General features: G+C 35.9%; 1 protein-coding gene across 1 annotated transcript in view; it reads right to left on the bottom strand.

Moving 5' to 3' along the window:
- AKAP9 (A-kinase anchoring protein 9) overlaps positions 1-20,533 on the bottom strand; it is a 120,729-nt gene that overhangs the window by 46,506 nt on the left and 53,690 nt on the right. Inside the window, 11 exon segments of the mRNA XM_037386447.1 lie at positions 5,666-5,871; positions 6,588-6,688; positions 7,237-7,377; positions 8,776-9,000; positions 9,968-10,339; positions 11,869-11,964; positions 12,807-12,900; positions 15,927-16,125; positions 16,548-16,653; positions 18,621-18,718; positions 19,220-19,358. Of these exon segments, the coding sequence (XP_037242344.1) occupies positions 5,666-5,871; positions 6,588-6,688; positions 7,237-7,377; positions 8,776-9,000; positions 9,968-10,339; positions 11,869-11,964; positions 12,807-12,900; positions 15,927-16,125; positions 16,548-16,653; positions 18,621-18,718; positions 19,220-19,358 (1,777 nt within the window).

The raw sequence follows: 20,533 nt of genomic DNA, 5'->3' as shown, positions 1-20,533 counted from the left end.
TTAAAAACTCTTTTTCGCTCTTCAAAGGGAAAAAGCAGAAGTACACTATATGTGTGAATGGAACGAATAATCGGATGAATTTAATATACATTCATCACGTGGCACCTTTCATCTACACAGGATTTCTACACCCTAGCAGTGGCTGGCAATCATTTTCTTCCAGTACACCAAATATTCGCCATGGGTTTGTATAGCATAAAAGCTTTCCCATAACATCTTAATATTCCACCCCCTGTGGCGTAAGGAAGGCTGCAAAATCAACAATTTCATAGTTTTTATTCAATAGCATTCCGATTTCTCATCAGCCATATTTGGGTTGGCTCTGGGTGTCTCAAAATACCAATAATGATGCAGAAGCTTTAATATCCTCAGAGTAGAGAGGATCTTCATTTAAGATGGACATCCAGCAGTGTAAATATTTCCAACTGCTATGCCAAAGTATTGGTTGAGGACTGAGCTGAAGGAAAGCATATTCCCTACTGAGCCACCGACACACTTACTGTAGCACCTAATGCTCTGTTAAGGCCACCCATCTTAAGTACTGACCAGGTAAGACTGCTTAGTTTCAGACCTGTATCACAAAATAAAAGCCCAATGTACACAGCTATAAACAAGATAACCCAATGACATACTAGTTACTGCACAATCTAATTATTTCCTGATGGAGTACAAATTACCTATGTAACGTCCTGGTTTTCCTTCTCTGGCTTAACCCATAATTCATGTCCTATAACCCTTATGTTTTACTACATTATTTGCTTGAGAGCTACAGCTGAATTGTACAATGATGAGCGTATGTCAAATACACAAATAATCATTATACAAAATAACTGCAGAAATGTAGTCTGTTGCAATATCATCTAAGCTTCTGGCTCTCTGGAAACTTAGGAGAAAACTTAAAAACACTGATGCCTGCTCAGAGTGTTATCTTTTGAAACCAGGTCCAGAATATGTCTATTAATAGTATCACTAATACTATTACTACTTCTTGCCAGTGACCAGAACAGTAGAATTTGGCCTCTCATAATTCATGCCAAGACTTTAAACTCCTGTTTTGCTTATATCAGTTCTTTTGTAATTTACTTCCATTTGTTCTAGATAAATACAAAATAAATCAATGTTAAAATACAATTTTGTTATACGAAAAAATCTCAGAACAAAACATCATAATTTACCTCAAATATAACTATAAAAAATGAGGAAAGAAAAAGGGAACTGTCAGCTAAAGTATAATTTGGCACACGGAAACTTTACTATGGTCAAAGATAAAAAAGGAAAAACAAAACTTATCAAATGCACACAAAGCCTATAATAACTCTGCCTATACTGTACGGCTGGCAACTCAAATAGAAAAATCAATGCCAAATGATAAATGTAGACATCCATATTATAATTTCTACAAAGTGGCACTTAAGAACAGGAGTTCATATTAAATGTCTTCCTAACTGCAAAGTGAAAATCTCTGTATCTTTTTCCCCTGAAGATGGTCTTAGTATACAGCATCTTAGTACAGCATCTTTCCAGAAGATTTTCAGTGGTGGAAGCAAGAACTAGAAATGTTGTCAAGTCTTATTAACTACCCATGGCAGCTGAATGCCTAACCCCCATTTTACTCATGCTTATAATAATGCTGTTCAATTTCCCACCCCAACAGAACTAAAACAATTTTTTTTTTTTTTTTTGGTCCCGCAATTTTCTTTTTCAGTCAACACAAAATAAAAAATAGAATATAACTGGCCCAAGTAAAAACATCTTCTCCTTGTGTAAACTTTCTGCTTGTAACAACCCCCCCCTCAACAAACAAACCCAACAACAGTTCACATTGTTTCCTTTGCCACAAAGCTTGCAGTTCAGCACGTCAGATGTCATGGCCCACTAAATCTGAAGTGCTTAATTATACAGTGCTTACTCAGAAATTTCAAATACAGAAGTTGCTTATGAGATGCCAAGTAACATTTGCGAAGCAATACATATTTTGCATCACATACAGCTAGTTTCTCAGTTTACTCCTGAGATTCCACTGAGGAATTAAGGTCAGGGGTTAAAAAAAAAAATCCCTCCAAAAAAAACCAGTTTTATGGTTGTTCAGTGTATAAAGCTATTTACTACCTTGTTCCTGGTACACTGTGCGGAAACAAGGAGCTCAGAAAGTAGGTGAGAGGGTTTAGTATTCAAGGCATGCCATAATCACGCCAGCTTCTCCAGAGCAACCTGCATTACTGCAGCCCCTCTACCTAAGGTACAACATCTGGGGCAGGAGAACAGCAAAGCCTGCCTGGCCCAATCTCCAGATGCAATTGACTCACTGAATTACTTTGCACAAATACTGTTCACTTCCAATGGTATGCTTTATGACTGAAATTTGAACTTTACTCACTTTGCTAGAAATAAAATCCTGTGTTAGCCAATAACCTAGGCAAGGTCCCAGATAAACCTCTATATGCTCTATAAATCAGGTTGTGGTTATCAGTATGTGACCTTAATGATTCAGCTTTTTAAAATGCTGAAACTCAGCAAAAAACAGTAAGCTGAATTTTGCTCATCAATAAATATGGATTATGTTCAAAAGGTCAGAGAGAATTTACTTTATTAAACACATTTTTTCTATTTTAGTATTAGATTTTTATTGGTACAGATTTATTCCTCCAAATTTCCTAACAAAAAGGAAGATCTTTTTGGCTAGGTATTAGAAAATTACAATAACATGCACAGGTTAAAATATAAAAGTAGTGTCTACGTATTTCGTACTTCCAGAAAACAATGGGGAAAAAAAATTAAAAGCTAATGTCCTCTCAGGCCACTCAGTGGAAGTATAAGAATTTAATAACAACAGTCTTGTTGCTGAAAACACTAATAGAATTTGTCCCCTAATTTCATTTGAAAAGGATCAAATACTTCAGCGGATGAAACAGTATGACTGCTATTATTACTGCCTGACCCCAGTGGCAGAGCTATGTATACAGCAAGGATGCTGCTGTATCATTTTGAAAGAGAAATAAAGAAAAAGAGAACTGTGAACACAACCTCAGAGATACACTCAGCCATTACAGCTACTGTGAGCTTGGATCTTCTTTAATCCTCACTCTTTTCTTTGGTTTCTCCTCCTTTCATAATTATTTCTGAATGTAAGGAAACACACACAAAAAAAAACCCTGGAATAAACAACTGGTATGTGGACAGCTGGAATGCCGCTCTATACCAAGGAGGGCCATTACAATAACAGACATAGTGTGTTGTTACAGAACAGTGAAACCTTACATGTCTCTCCAAAATGCAGCAGTAGCAAATACAAGGAGTTAAAACAGTCAGCTTTCAACACAAGCAGAATGGATTAGGGTTCTCTTCTGTTTAAGAGAGTAGTGTCTCATCAGAAGACTGCACAAGAAATTAACAATACATTCCAACTACAGGGCCTGTTGTGGGTTTAGATGGCAGTAGTAAGAAAGCCAGGCATAAGCCTATATTGTACCCAGCCAAAATACCAAATAAAGGTAATTTTTAAACTGTGTTTTTCTACATATGTGTAATGCAAGTATTCCATGTTAAGAATTGTTAATTACAGTAATTAGTAACATATACAAGGATACATATTGCTTTGCAGGAGCAGGCAAAAAGCAAATGCACGTATTGTGTATTGTACATGCCTGTGCAGAGCAAGCATGTATGAGAGTAGTGAAGGGCAACAATCACATATTAGTACTTTGTACATACTGTTACGTATATATTATCCGAGAAAAGGGAGCAATAATATTCTCAGGAAATGACAGTGAGGGAGAAAAAACCCAGTACATGTTCTCTGAACAGGCACGACGTAACTGTGAAGTACGTTCAGTGAATGCACGAGGTAATATCACCACACACAGAGCTGTGACAACCTGTGATCACTTCCTTCATAACCAGAACATGTTTTCACCTCTTTGGGTAATGTATGTTGTGAAAATCCCAATGCTTTTTACACACCTCAGACTATACAATGAGAACACCAAGAATATTTATAAATTTCTGGTTTTAATATAGAAAACTTACTTAAAATGCAGTTTACATAAAATTTAAGACTGCCTGAGAAAACCAAAGGAGGCAGTGGTAAACTTCAAGCATGGTCATTGCTCCTTTTACCATTTAGCTAGGAGACTGCAGAAAATAGTTGCCAGTGGTTGAAAATACTTTTAAGTGCTTTAACATAAGTGAACTGTATTAATTTCCCACCTCAAAGTAAATTGCATTTCATTTTGAAAGAAGTGATTCCTTCAATTATAGTAGCAGATGTTCTCCATCTTTAAGGTCTCCTGGACAAGTATCAAAAATTAATGCCAGAAGCTTAGTTATTCAATCTAAAATCTGGAGACAAAGACAACCCCTTGAAACTCTAGGTTCAAAAAGAAGTTTTCCTCACAAATAAATACAGTGAACTGTGCAGAAAACAAAAGTTATGAGGATTTTTGATGAAACAGCAGTACAAGCATAGAAGTGCTGTTAACCTGAAAAATTCAAGAATTCTTAGACTGCAGTTGTACACGTTTCACCGCAGGTAACCTTTTGAGTAATCCACTGAGAGAGATGAAACTATGCTACAAAGTCATACATCCCTTCCTGATTTGCCCCAAGGCTTAATGTGACCTATATTTAAAGCCAGAGGGAATCAATAATATTTAATTTTTTTTAAAAAATTTTGAATGAAAGAGTTAAAGTTCATCTTCATTTACCGTTTCTATTATCATTGTCTATTACTGAAATGTAGTATTTGACTTCCAGTTCTTTTTCTCATTCACTACAGTTAAAATTCCAGCCAAATTCAGATGTATAATGTGCTTCAAGCTGATCGGTTGTATATTGCCTTCCCATAAGAACCAGGAGAAATCTACACACCCTTAATGGCACCTAAATGGCAATATGATAAGAGCACCTATTCTTGCCCAAAAGAGAAATAGACAGACCCTATCCTAGTACAATCACAAGAAACTAAACAGAGCCTGGGAGAGCGTTTATGCACTGGTAAGCAATTAACTGCAACACTAAAATGCTCATTTAGGCTTGTTCCCATTAGTGCTCCTACAAACAGCTGACGGGCAAGTCTGGGCAGTTAGAAAGTTCCTGGAACTGTTTTCAAAAGGCTATTTACATGCAACCACCCACTTTAGGAGGTTAAGGAAGTCCACAAACAAATATATATACACAGACATACACACACACACATCTGTGTATACATATATACACACACACGTGTGTGTGTGTGTATATATTTATTTATGCTGTTCCATGCCAGCTGGCCTCAGAGACCAGCAATATCCTCGCATACTTTAAATGCCCATTCCCCATACATACAGAGGAAGGTGTGAAGTTGGTGGAAGATGCCATGGAGCTGTCTCATTCTCTTTCCCTTTGCCTCCTTCAACAGGAACATACTTGCTTTTTTACTTCTCAATCAGTTCCTCATTCTGCTGCAGCCTTTGCAGCAGGACCCTAGATACAAGTCTTAACTGGCTTGAGGCATGACCCAGACAATGCCTGAATGTTGTCTCTTAAACAGACATGTCATATGCATTCAAATTACAAGGAATTGAAAAAAAAGTTTAATTTAAAAATTCAAAAACTAAGTTTATTTAAATGTATAATAGAAATATGCAAGTGCTACTTTGTTATGAAATAGAAACCCATGCAATGGTACCTTTTTCATATCCCACACGGATACAGGGTTTTACTGACTCCTCTGTCTCCGTGTCCCAGCCAGGTGGTTTGGAAGGCTGGACTTTCCCAGACCGATCCAGTAACCCAAGAACATGGCGACCAATTGTCTCCTCCATCGCCATAGTTGTCTTCACAACTTCTAAAAGAATCTTCATGAGTTTTTCATTAGCCTTCTGGAACACAAGCCTACAGAAGAGAGAAGCTAATCAGTCCTTTGATTTCCCCTGCTTTCAAAGTGTTGTTTATACCTTCTATACCCTTGCAACCAGGAAAGATTTGCAGCTGAAGCAGTAAAATTAAGGTTTCTTTTTTAAGACACAAACCCACATGATACACATAAATATTACATTTGTGTTAGAACTCAGTTCTTCTTACAAAATATGTAAAAAGTCAAACTATTTATCAATATTTCTACTTTTATCTTGCTATTTTACCTAGTTATTCCTGGTCTACATTTCCCTGGTATTCATTATAAACTTACTCTTTCCTCAAAGTGACAATTGAAAAGATTGCTCCTCTATATGGATCAAAGAAGTTACAGAATAGTCAAAAGGTATTACGAAATGTAACAATCATATTCATACAAACGTATTTCACATATGTACATACAATGTGTATATGAATACATGTGTATAGATGATATATACAATTCTATACGTGTGTAAAATGAAAGATACAGTAAAATAGGCTAAGATTTGTCTCATCTTCTGTGCCATTACATTGTTAGGGCTTTATGAAAAATAAGACACTATGTAATCTAAGTCTGTAAACTTAGCAATATAGTTATCTAGAATAAAAAATGCCATTATCATCAGTCGGAATAAAGCTTATAAGTATTATTAACAACAAGAACATGATTCTCAAAATTTCTTAGAAAACGTTTTCTTAAGAGTTCTATGCACCTTTCTTTAGAAAGAAGAGCTGATGTTTCATCAGGCTTTCTTCCTCCATCTTCATGTTCAAAGATCTGCAGTCTCACATCCTTTTGGTTTTCATTTTCATTCTGAGTAAGTTTTTGCAGAGGGAGAGAAGACAAAAAGGACAGAAATCCTGTCATGCCAGAATCAACACATTCTTACACACAGCAGAATATGACATTTAAAACCTAATTTAGTTGTGTTCTGTTAATAAAACTTATGTACCAAATTCAAAACCCAAGAAATAACTCCTCCTACACGGAAAAATTAACTAAAAGATAAATAAAACCAAAACAGGAAATTCAAGGCAGGGCCTATTAGAAAGAACTTTGTTATAGTGATTAAACAGTCCTTGTGTTTTCTGTTGGTGTTGCTATAGTGATATGGAAATGTGAGTTTACCTGAGTAAATAGCTATAGTAATAATCCCCACCTTCAAACTGTTAAAACTAGCTTCTGTTCAGCTGAAGTAAAAAACTACGTCTACCAGTACCGTCTCTTGATTCTTAAACCTTTGTTCAAGCAATAACCAACATCTTTTAGGAAAATAAATTATATAAAAAGAGTAGCAGCAAAAAGGAATCTTACTGGTTTTACATGCCACAGCTGCCAAGAAAATCAAAGTCCATATTTACCTCTGTTTGCGTGCTGCTGTTTTGTAGCTGGCAAAGCAGCCTCTCTTTTCCGGGTACAGAATGTTGTTTTAATGATTCCAGTTCTTCTAAAAGTATTCGCTCTCTTTCTGCAACCAGGTTGTCATTCTCCATTGAGACACGCTAAGAAAGAAGTGTCATAGAGGCACACTCAATTTTTTAAGCTTCTGAGTATTAGCGAGTCCTGTCACTTCTAATTTTTTACATATTTTGCACAATAAAATTTCAGTCCACCTCTTTAAATGGTTAAACAGACATTGAAAGCTTTCTAGAATGGAATGCAGCCAATAAATACTTTTGGTATCTTATACCTTCAAGATTTTCGTGAAATTTTTATGCTTTTTATGAAACACAGTGGTCACAATGCAAACTGGAAGGAATTTCTGGATATTACATGCTGTAGTATGTTTCACACCAGAAAAAAAGATGAAAATAAGTTCTTTTTATAAAAAGCCTACACACACTCTCTTTTAGAAGAGCTAGAAGTGTTCATGGCTTAAATGCAATGTATGCATTTCTATGCAATTCTTATGAATAAACATCCTTGGCTTTAAAAACTGGAGAAAAGCCAGCAGTGTAAGTTCTACTTAATGTTTTTCTAGTTTCAGGAATTTGCAATTTGCAACCTCTAACAAAAGATGCAGTTGCAAATTGACGAAGAGGTAAAAGGAGAAAGGATGTATCTACTGAAAGGAAAGATTATCAGGACAAATGACAGAAAGACACCTACAAAGCAGCTAGGAGAAACAGACACCTGACATTGCTGGAGATGACAACTAGGACACAAGTGACTGGCTCTCTAGATTCCCCAGCTCCTTGATCCCAAACTTAAGCAGAACAGAACCAGGTCTGGATATGGTATGAAGGAACCTAAAGCTCCACTCCACAGTGAAATCAAAGAATTTTAGAGTTCACTGATTACTATTTCCAGGTGCATTTTTGTACTGTTACATTGTTGAAGTTAAATCAGAGCAAGACAAATTCTTCTGGATTCTGTTTGTCTTTCAAGGGAAGAAATCCTTGAAAGCAAGTCTATAAACAACGTTATTTTTGAAGACTTAATTATTAAGATAAATTAATGAGTTTCATTGGCATACCTACTATAGGCTTTGAATAGATGCAGAGTGACGACAAGTTAAGTTTAAAAAGGCAAGGAAACAATGCTGTTTCCCATGAAACTACACAGATCTTTTTGGATTCCATCCACCTGGAATGTGGCATGGTTTACAATGCATCTGCACTCACTCTTCCGGCTGCTGTGAAGCACTACAGGTTTTCTCCAGGTTTACAGAAGTCTAAACTGACCCATCACTGACTGAGCTTTGATTAAAGAAATATGCCTTTTATACATACATGCATATATGTGTTTATATATATGCACATATGTGTGTATGCACGCATATAGTAAATATATGTATACCTCAACATACAGAGAGATACAAATAGAAATAAATATCTCTCTGCCTGGTGATGTCCCTTTGTTAATCCACATTAACCCACTGGGTCAAACTCTGTTATTACCTCAGCTAGTTGCATTTTAAGACTCTCAAGCTCTGCTAAGAGTTGCTCTTGATTTTCTTTTTGGCGTTCCATTTGCTGCATGTGCCCTTGTCTCAATAATTCTGTTGCCTGCTGATGTTCCTGATATTGCCGTACTAGCTCCTGTCGCATGTCTTCCAAACGTTCCTCATATAACAACAGCTCACTTGACGTTTCTGTGTCTGATGCCATCATCACACTGTAGCGCTGAAATATTGGACCTACTTTAGCATTTTATGTTCAATGACAGTTTTTAGTAAACATTTAAATAAATTTTAGAAAATACTTCCACAAATTAAAGTAGCTATCACAAAAGCATTACCTTGTAGCCAGCTTCTTGGGAAGTCCAGGCTTACAATTATTCTCCATTTAATTATTTTTTTTTAAATAACTGTGAACAGTGTTAACACTTAGCTTTTTAGCTGGCAGGGATTTCAACATAAAATACACTGGCTGACAAACACACGTGTCAGTGTGTGTACAACAGCAGATGTTTGAGAGCAGTATCATACAAAACAGGAATATTACAGTTTATTCACTATCAAGATAATACAAGACCAGAATATTTAACCGTTATGGAAATCTGAAACTATGATTTTTAGTCCAGCTAATGCCAAATTTAATTAAAAAAACCATTAAACATAGGATGAAATTGTGGAGTGAAAATTTATGACTGCTTTTTACCATATTTATTCCACCTTAGCCCCACCCCATGTCTTTGAAATGCTAAATATATATTTTACATATTACTTTTATAATTTTTATGTTCAGCTGATAGCCTTTATCACAAGTGCCTCAAACTCTTTAAGCACTATATTTAATTTGTTCCTTGTATAAACACTAGAATATAACCTAGCTTACAAAATGTCTTTATAGAATTTATTGCCTGCAATACAGTTTTATCCATAAAATGGAATAATCTATTTTAATGTAACCCGTGTTATGTTCTATTCCTTTCCTCACAGCACAGCATAACGCCACGACAGGCAGAATGCAGGAAAGACAGGTAGGTAATTTAGGTCTAAAATTGTCACCTCTTTGAAAGGGAAATATTTAAATGGAATTTTCGTCTTAACCTTTCTTTGCAGTTCTCATTGATATCAACTGCAAATCTGTTGGAAAAATTATTCAGATAGTGTTACATGCCGCCATTTTTTTTCCTCACCCCACTTACCTGTGTTTCTTCTGCCAAAAGCCCTTTGACATTGGGAAACTGTTCTTCAGAAATCTCTGGTTCATGTGTGGTCTGTACTAATAAGCAACCAGGCTTGCTATTAGCATGAAGCCGTTCTCCAGGCAAGTTGATCTCACCAGACTCTTCACTGAGTTCCTTGCAAAGTGATTGCAATTCTTCTTCATCCTTACTGCTTTTTCCTGTTGTTTTTCTAAGAAGGCTGTCAACCTCTTCTTCACTACATTGCTTTTTAATTTCAAAATGCATTCCCTGTTGAGGTACAATCTGTGTTTGTGCTGCTTCTTCCTTCTGCCTAGCAATTCCTGACAACTCAGTCTGTTTGGCAAATGCTACGCTCATTGACACAATTACCTGAATAAGTAAGAAAAGTCTGTATTAGTTCATGCTTCACAGCATCTCCTGTTGCTGAAGAAATCTCACTGCTGACCACAATTATATAAGTACTAAAAGTTCTGAACTACAATCTACATTGTTTTTTTTTCCTGAGGAAAACAGGCAAAAGAACAGAGACATCTTGCCAATCTCATCAACAGTCACATCTTAAAATAGAGACATGCTGTATTTAAGGTAGTTTATTAAAATGTGATGCTATTTTCAGTTAAAATGCATTATTTGTCACAGAATTAACTTGTCCTTTTTGAAAAAAAGATTCTATAAGGCGACTTTAAAAAGTCCTGGCATACTGACATAAGTGCAGTTTTGCTAAGCTTCCTCTAACCAATTTATCCTTTGTAAATGTTTCACCAACGTGGAATTTTGGGCTGTACAAAGACAGTAGTGCCATGTACTTGATACTCAGCACAGGAATTTTACTAGATCAGAAAGAAACTTCTACTGGCATTAAATAGCTGAAGTTGCAGTTACAACAGACTGGTAAGTTTTGTAAGTATTGCTAAGTATCTCCTTCTAATACAAATAAATCCCTTTTCCAATCATGTGAGCAGTTATTTTCTAGATTTAGAATACAGCCATTTATAGCATAAGCTACAAAAAAGTGTAAAAATATAGTATAATAAATACAGAAGTGTTATATTTGAAAAGACCTAATACTTCCTTTCCAGATAATGCGTTTGTCTTTTGAACTTAAAACTGCCCTTAAGAAAACACAAACCAGTCACGTACTTTACCTTCCCATAAAGAAGGGTCTTCTGGGCAGCAGATGAGAGAAATGGCACTTTTACTCCAGAAATGTGGATTACTTAAATTAATGCCAGAACCCAGTGCTGGCTATAACATTTTTCTTAACTCTGACTGTAAACCTTTTTAAGAAGTACTCCTTTGTTTTTCCCAATTTTAGATTTATGTTAAACTGATTTTTATTTATGCCATGATATAATGGAAAGCAGAGATAATTTTTCATTCTCAATGAAGGGAAAAGATTTTTGGAAGTCAAAAAGTAAGCAAATCCACAATTTAATATGTCACCTTAAAATCTTAATTTTACTTTTCATGTTTTAAATAAAGTCATCAGATCCAAATAAAACCTACACATTTTACACAACATATTAAAATGCACAAAAAAATATGATCAGAAAATTGTATGAAACTGTTAAATGCAAAATCGTTTGAACTGACCTGCTGTTAAGGCTACAGTAGCGAGAAATTCATTCTCTAAACCTCTGGATTTCCTAAATAAATTCTAGTATCAAGTATGGTTGCATGTTGTCTAGTCTCTTTTGCATCTTAAAGCAAAACACCACCACCACCCCCTTACATAAATAGAAATTACGAGTCACAAATAGGACAGACGGCTAAAAAAACCCACAGTGTTTCAGGTTTGTTTCGTTTTGTTTTTTTTAAAGACTTTCCCATTCAGAAATGGCAAATGAAAATGTCAATTTTTTTAAACACGTTTTTAAGTACGAAAATAAAAATAATACCTTTGCTATCTCTTCTTCTAATCTTTCTTGGTACTGTTTTTCTAGCAATTGAAGGACATCCAGATCATCATTCCCCATTTCACTTGCACTAGTAAGCTGTAAGAAAACCATGAAATCTCAGATCATGTATTTGTGCTTTTATTTAATTTCCAGAGTTTCAATCTGACAGATTTTTTTCTTCAATTAGGTTATCTTCATTTCATGCAAACCACATAATTTTGTAGCACAACATAAAAGAAATGGGTAAAAAAACTTCAAGTTTCTGGTTCAACATGAATTTTAAAAGTAGAATTTGCAACAGCTCTTCATCCAGCACTATTTGAATTGTCAAATGCAGAGAAAACAGGTGAGAAAGCACAGGATCACACTGCAAAACAGCATTGGTATTTTTAAAAATGCAGAATTTTTGAGCCAGGTTTCCAGCAGTAGAGGGGGAGAAATGTATGGGGTCTTTTCCATTTGCATTTGGTTTCTAAGATCTTTGGGATTACTTTTGCAAAATTTCTCCAAAACTGTGCAGTCTATACTTCAAAAGTATTAGGATTTCACTTAAATCACTCTTCTGTCATAACCAGTTTTTAAAGAAGAGTCACAATATTATAGACTCCCGGAGAAATCCCAGAATTTGAACACTAATTTTCTTCCACTTTCGTAAGAAGCAGTCCAACCCCAATGTCTTGTTTTAGAGAAAAAATAATAAAAAAATAAATTTAAATCCAAGACAAATAAAGTAAGTTTTATCCCTCATAATTTCCAGAAGTGTTTTTCAGCAAAAATTATCTTTTTACTCTAATATGGTCTAATAGTATAGCATAGTACTAAGATAATTACTTTAATACTACCAAATATTAGTCTATATTTCAATTTCATCTTAAAAATTAAAGCATCTGTATATATTGACCATATGTATATTACTGTCAACTGAGTTTATACGATACCTCCAGTGTTTCATCTGTTCTTTGCTGATGATTTTCAGTGCACTTCACTTTCCTGAAAACTTCTTTTAGGTTTATTTCGAATCTGTGGATACACCTAGAAAAGTAAAAGAAGCAGAGGGGGTGAAATTTAAATAAGTCCGTATTTCAGTATCCATTTTTTTCCTCCATTAAAATATGCATTTTATAAATACATATATACATTATGTATATCAAAGACCTATAACTTCAAATATTTTCCTCAGAACACACCTTCTCCTGTGCCACTAATTTCATGCACTTGACAAGGTAATTCATCTGCCTTCCAATTGCTAGTTCCTCCTCTCAGTGCAACACACCTTAACACCAGTTTTGCCAATGACCTCACAAAACTTACTTTTAAAGCTACCTGAGAATATTTCATGCATAGTAACTATACACAAAAGATGAGACAAAAGCACCTGTTTGGATCATAACACTATGAGAGAAACCAGAATGGCTATGTGTATGAAGCCCTAAAAAATGGTTATATTTATTTTGATACTTTTAAATTTATGTTTATCAGAGGCACTGCTTTCTTTCCTCTTGTGTTATATAGATGAGGCATACACAGGAAAATAGTAAGAAATCTGATTCACTTTATATTTAGATAACAACATGCTGAAATATATTCAGAGACAGTCTTTTCCAACAGAACCGCTCTACGTATTCACAGTGCTGTAAGTCAATAAACACCAAAGTAACATCACACATCACCAAAACTCTAGCTCCCCTTTCACTACATATTGAAAAAGGCTTAACAGAATTACACTGCCAAAAGGAAAAGATACAGTATCAAACTACCTAAAATAATAAAAAAAATATCTCCTCTAATATTTGTGATCTGCTACCAAAAAGGAACTAACACCTGCTAAAAGACAGGATACAAATTTAAGTTAGCAGGCAAGTTTATTGTCTGAGAGACTTGCAGTCTTAACTATGCTAGGGTTTTACATAGACCATGAAGTTTCCTTTTGCTCAGATCTGAGAGCTGGCATAAATAATCCTGAAATGGAGTCCAGAACAGTAGTTTTTATAAAATTTGTGAGAATTTTAATTACAAGAGCAACCCATTATTTTTAGCATTCACATTTCATTTGGTGAATGAATAGTAGCAACTGGTTGGTTTGGGTTGGGTTTTTACAAAAATTCCCACGCTTGGCCACAGCTATACTCAGATCTTAGTTTAAAAGATGCAGCAACAATCAGGTATGGAGATTGAGTATTAAGAGATCATTCAACAGGCTACTGACTACACCATTAAAGAGACTCATCTCTTCCAGCTGGAGATGTAACGAGACAGACCTCCATACATTATTAGAAACCAGTTTAGGTACCAATCTAGGAACTCTTCCTGTAAAAACTCCAGTTTAATTTTAATGTTTAAAACCTTAAACATTCAAGTATGAAAGCTAAGAGAATGCAACACTTCAAGGGAAATGTCTTCCCTACTGTTAGCTCCTAAATATCGATAAACACTATAATTCTCATTAAACATATGTAAAGTGAATTTTGAGTATTTAGGTGAATAGTTAGCATAGATTAAATCAGAACACTAACTATCCATTTAAAAACAGTTTTAAAAATGATATATGAATATACACCCTTGTCTTGGCCAGCACACATACAGAAGTATATAGTTTTACAAAAAGCATTTGAAATGCTCATAGGGTTTTTTTTTTCCCTTAACCAATTAAAAAGTAATTAAGAAGCCATATAGTCCCTTAAAACCAAACTCAGGCTAATAAACTAATAAACATGTACTGACTCTACAAGGCAGATAGTGAAAAATAGTCATATAAAATTACAAGTCTCAGTCTTACAGATAAATAATCATTTGCAGAACTTGGACCTCTTGTTTATAAAACCAAATATATATAAGTGTTAATTCATAGAAGGAAAAAGATTTGGTTATTTTACTTGCCACTTCCAAGATTAGAAATATATTTTAAGGAATGAAAGGAAAACTGTTTAAAAGTTAGAAAAAACAGATGGCTGAAAAAAGGCTGTGATCAAACAATAACGGAAAAACAGCTGGTTTGGTTCTGATGGGTCATGGTTGAAGGAAAATACTTTCATCTTCATTTCTCTCGCCTTCTAAGGATTTATCCTACCACAGTCCTTTTGCTTTTTAAGGGTGTACTGTGGTAAGTATATCAAGTATTTAACAATTTCCAGAAACATTTAGACAATTTCCCCCCCTTTTCAGTAGCATATCCTATTGCCACTGTGTCTATCCATTTGCCTTTTACAGTTGGGCACTGGTCTGACTAACAAGCCCTCACAGTTCTCTCTCACAGAAGGGAGATTCAGATAAAAGAAAAATGCAGACAATCTGAGCAGATTTGTAGGATAGTAAATTAAACTGTAATGTAAGTAAATGCAAGGAATACAAGGGTCAAAAACAGAAGAACAGGAAACCAGAGATGACACTGAATCAGGCACAATTAAAAGCACCCACCACTCCTTGAACGCATTCAAGGGACAATGAAAGAATCGGGGAACAGAAGCAGGCTCCATAGCTGTCAGGATTCCCCCATGACAATTTCAACTCTTTCAGTTTTGAATGGCCACAAAGGTCAGGGCCAGGAGAAGGCTGTTGAGTGTATCCCATGGCCCACAATTTGGTGAAAGCCAGAACGTATTAACTGGACCTCAATTCTGCCATGAACTTTATTGTTACATATAATTCTAGAAAATCACCAATTTCATGCAACTGTCTCTTAACCAGGTGTCTTTAGTTGTAAAGTACACTGCCTGGAAGTTCAAGGCTTAAAAGTGGTCTATCAAGTCAGGAGTTTTGAAATTACTGCTAAAAAGCTCATCTATACAAAATGACATTTGTACGTTATCCCAATTATCAAATCAGCCTCTATTAACTATAAAAATGTAATAAATTCTAAATGCTGCACTACTTAGTTTGCAATGTTTACGTCATTTCTTCATAACACTCAACAACTCCTGATGGAACAACATAAGAGTAATGTTTTTATAAAGAATTTCTCAAATTTTGAAATAAAACACGTAGCTTTACACAAATGGTTACCTGAAACACTTGTTTTGTACGCAGTGCAAAGTTACAAGGATTAAAGAACAGATTAATACCTCATGCGGTCAGAGGACACCCCAGCACTCTGAAGCTTGTCCTGCAGATGGACAATCTCTGTAATGTATCTCTCTTCACGTTCTTTCAGCTGCTGTTGGAAATAGGACCGGAGGTGTTCCAGTTCTTGAGCATGCTGTTCTTCAAGCTGTGTTTTAAGGTTCCCCATCTCCTTCAAACAATATTCTTGAACTGTAGAATCTATATGTAGGTTATTGGGTGGGTGGATGGGAATAATAAAACTCCCTCTCAAGTTATTAGCAATGATGGACTGAATAATTATCGTGGTTTAAAAATTATTCTGATATCATATCAATTACTTTTCCAAAACAAATAATTCTAACTTCATCTTCAATTTTGCAAAACTATATTTGATATGGCTAACAGAACTTTTTGGTGGAAAACCAAAAAAGCCTAAACCAAAACTGTTTCACAGAATGTAATTCCAAAATATTACAGCAATTTAAAAAAAAAAATTATCAAGAGTATCATACTGCAAAATCTGCAAAAATCTCTTAGGCGCTTTAAGCTGTAGCAATCTATAAATCAGTTAAAATTTGAAGTCATTGTCCTCTCTCTCTCTGAATATGTACTCATTAAGAACAACATATGCATCTTTTTACCCATTGGACCCTGAGAAGGGGTCTGCAGACACTCATTCCGTGTTTCCAGGTGGCAAGGTTTGTCTTCTTTCCTCCTTTGTGAAGAAGATAGCCATGGTTCTTTGACCTAAAAAATAATCAAGTAAATACAAGTGATGACAATTTGTCCAGGAATAATGCAAACATATTAACTGTAATTATAAACATATAAGAAAGGTTGATAGTCAATGCATAAGAGAGCGTAACCAGTGTTACATGTTTCATTTTACAGCCCGAATGACCAAGTATACATTTATTAGCTAGATGATCAGCCTATGTAGAATGTCCACCGTAAATCTCAAATTCCTCTCTTTGGACCTAAACTGTTAAGTCATAATTCCTCTGACTCCAGGACCATTATACTTCCTTTCCAAGAAGAAGAGGTAAACGTTAATACCCTCCTCAGGCCCAAGATGCAGTTTTCACATACAAATGTTTTTTTTCTACATCTATATCCACCAATACACGTGACCTGCAACCATCTCTTGATATAATTGGCTAGTGTACTCTATTTAATACATGGAAGTAACTAACTCCAACTTTACTGACAAAATTTGTCATTAGGAATCCCAGGCCCCCAAGGTAAGTGTAAAAGTTTGGAGCAAGGAAGACAACCTTGGTGGAGGAGAATCAGGTGAGGGAACAAACGAGACATGAAAAATTTGGTAGAGCCTGATGGGAGACACCAAGCAGTGCTGACGGAGCTGGTCTATGTTACTGCGAGGCCATCCTCAATTATCTTTCAAAGGACATTGTGATTGAGGGTGGTTTCTGAGGACTAGATAAAAGCACTCCTACTTCAAGAAAAGTAAGAAAGTTTTGGGGAACTACAGTCAAGTCACCCTCACTTTGATCTCTGGGAAGGCAATGGAGAAAATAATCCTGGAAACCATTCCCAAACATATAAAGCCAAGAAGATACTCCATTTGGGAGTACTCGGTATGGATTTATTAAAGGGGAAATCATACCTGACCAACCTTTCAACATCACCTCTTATTACATGCCCACAGACACACTGATGAAGAATGGGGATGGCAAGGCCAACTGCAAACTGGCTGAACTGCTGGGCTCAAAAAAATTGTGATCGGTTGCACAAAGTCCAGTTGGAAGCCAGTAACTAGTACTAGTGGTATACCTAATCGGTTGATACTAGAACCGATACTGTTTAATCTTTTCATTAATGTCCTGGATAACGGGACAAGAGTGCACCCTCAGCAGCTTTGCAGACTGTACGGAACTGGGAGGAGTGGCTGATACACCAGACGGTTGTGCTGCTGTTTCAAGAGACCTCAACAGGCCAGAGAAATGGGCTGACAGGAGCCTCATTAAGTTCAACAAAGGTGAACGGCAAGTCCTTCACCCTAGAGAGGAATAGCCCTTTGCCCCAGTACATGCAGAGGACTTCCCAGCTGGAAAGCAGCTTTGCAGAAAAGGACGTGGGGGCCTAGGCGCCAAGTTGGACAGGAATCAGTAATGTGCCATTATGACAAAAGTCCAACAGCCTCCTGGCCTGCATTAGGAAGAGTGTTCGCCATAGGGTCAAGGGAGGGGATCCTTCCTCTCTACCCAGCACTGGTGAGGCACATCTGGACTGCCGGTTCCAGTGCTGCACCCCCAGTATAAGAGAGAAATGGACATACTGGCATGAGTCCAGCAGAGGGTCACAAAGGGGATGGGGGGCTTGGAGCATTTGTCTTACAAGGCCAGGCTGAGAGAACTGGAAATGTGTAACCTGAAGAAGACAAGGTTGGCCACTAGACTCTCCATCCTTGGAGATACTCAAAATTCCATGTGACACAGTGCCAGGCAACCTCCTCTTGCTGACCCTGCTTTGTGTGAGGGGTTGGATTAGATAAACTCCAGAGGTTCCTTCTAACATCAGCCATTCCACAATTCTGTGACGTGGGTAGCAGCTTTCTCTATTTTATCAAATCTTTGCCTTCCTCTGCACTCAACCACAATACATAAACACAATTGCAAACACATTCTTTGCTCGTTCAGAGGGAATTCATGCAAGAGAAAATTCAAACACTTATATATATTAAAAATGTTTACCTGTTTACAATCCTTTATCAGCTGTGTTTGAAGTGCTTTCAGCCTACTGTACTCTTCCATTATCCTGTGTAGAAGTGCATCCATACGCTCTTGCACAGCTAAACAACATAACCAGGGACTTAGAAAAAACACAACCAACCAACAAACTGAAATCAAACATTTTACCACAAACTTTAACAATTTTAATACAGTGAATTGTTCACAAGTTCTCTAATGAAGAATTATCTGATAAACATTACATATTATTGAAACAACTGAGGCCCCTTCCAAATTTTGGATGCATTTTTATATAGTATTGATATATATGATTTTTTTGGTAAAGCTGCTAGCTTCTTCTACAAAAGGAGAAGGGGAAGGAAAACAAACCCAAACCACTTTTTTCACCAATTTCCACTACAATGAAAGCAGCACAAGAAAATACCCATAATAAAAAAAAAAAAATCAGAAGTGGTTCAGAACAGTGAGGAAATCCCTAAAGCAGCTATTTAGTCACATTAATCAGCACCTGAACAACCAATGGTATAATTGCCAGTCTGAAATACTTGAAATCAGTAATTTATTATTTTCTTTTAACCAGCATGATAGTACAATGTCATTACCTTGAGCCTGACCTCTATGTATTGGTAATTCTACACTCAGTTTTTCTTTCACAGCAGCAGGTTCGTGGAAAATATCCTGTCCCCTATCACCAGCTTCTACAGCAGGTGAAGAATGTTCCTTTTGATTGTAACACAAAGCCTGCATAACAAATTAAACAAAAAAAAAGTGAAGAATTTTTTGTTAATTTATCAATCACAATTCTAAAACAAAACAAGAAAAATGCTGGCAGGAAAGTAGTACTTTGTGAATATTATCTTCTGTGGAAATGATGGCATAGATGTTTTGTTCTGTCATAAGGACCTAGAAAATCTTTAAAACTCCTGATAAAAGAAACAGGTATGGAAAAACTTTTCAGCTAAAACATAAATACATATATTTTTGAATTCTTATTTAATTTGGAACTGCCAAGTATTAAAATCTTGCAAAGAAAGGCCTCCTTCATTAATACTGAAAGCAAATTTACGTTATAAATGTCTCATTCTTGTAAACCGCAATTTTACTTGGAAGGAGGATTCCCTAAGGCAGAAATGTGTACCTCTTTAGAGATTACCATTCATCATGTCCTTAAGTATTCAACAAATAGTATAAAAGGGGATGGCATAAGAAAACTCATGCAAATCATAAACCAGAACGCCTCATGTTTGTTGGTGTTATGTGGCCAGCAGAATAGCTACCATATTTACCATGACTAGGCAAAGAGAAGATTTATCTGTACAATTTCTGAAGATAAATGATCCTGAAAAGAAACAGGCTGCTCAGAGCACACAGTGGCATTCTTCAGTTAAAGATTTTGGACTCCATAGACAGCAAATTCAGCTTACAAAAGTAAAATCACAATTCCTCCAAAGCCCAACATGGAACATACATAACAGCAGCGTTCTTTCTCAGCTGTGAAACAACTGATGTCAGGCTCTCATCTAGCTGCTACATTCTGTGAGCTACCATTGAGTCCTGCTTAATCTCTCCTAAGTTGGCTCTCCAAGTAAAAAGTGCTGTTGTCTATTTTCCCCAAAAGATATGGCAAAGTAGTATTACTGTGGCTGATACTAGAACGCAGACTAAAAATAAGCTTAAATTTTTTACTTATAATATTTGATTACTGAGAACATATAAACAGCAATTTTACTACTTCTTAGACACTTAAGTCTTTGAAAGATATCCTGCAGCTAAGAAAGAAATTACTATCTTACTGCAGATATGAGTGTGATGTCCTCGTGCGTCAATATGTGTGTGACATTGGATGACTGTTTAAATCAAACATAGAGCCAGACACACACAGAAAGAAAAAAAATACTTCTGAACTAGTAGATGTA

The sequence above is a fragment of the Falco rusticolus genome, chromosome 4 (assembly GCF_015220075.1).
Source record: "Falco rusticolus isolate bFalRus1 chromosome 4, bFalRus1.pri, whole genome shotgun sequence".
Taxonomy (NCBI): domain Eukaryota; kingdom Metazoa; phylum Chordata; class Aves; order Falconiformes; family Falconidae; genus Falco; species Falco rusticolus.
This window is presented reverse-complemented; position numbering and strand designations above follow the sequence as displayed.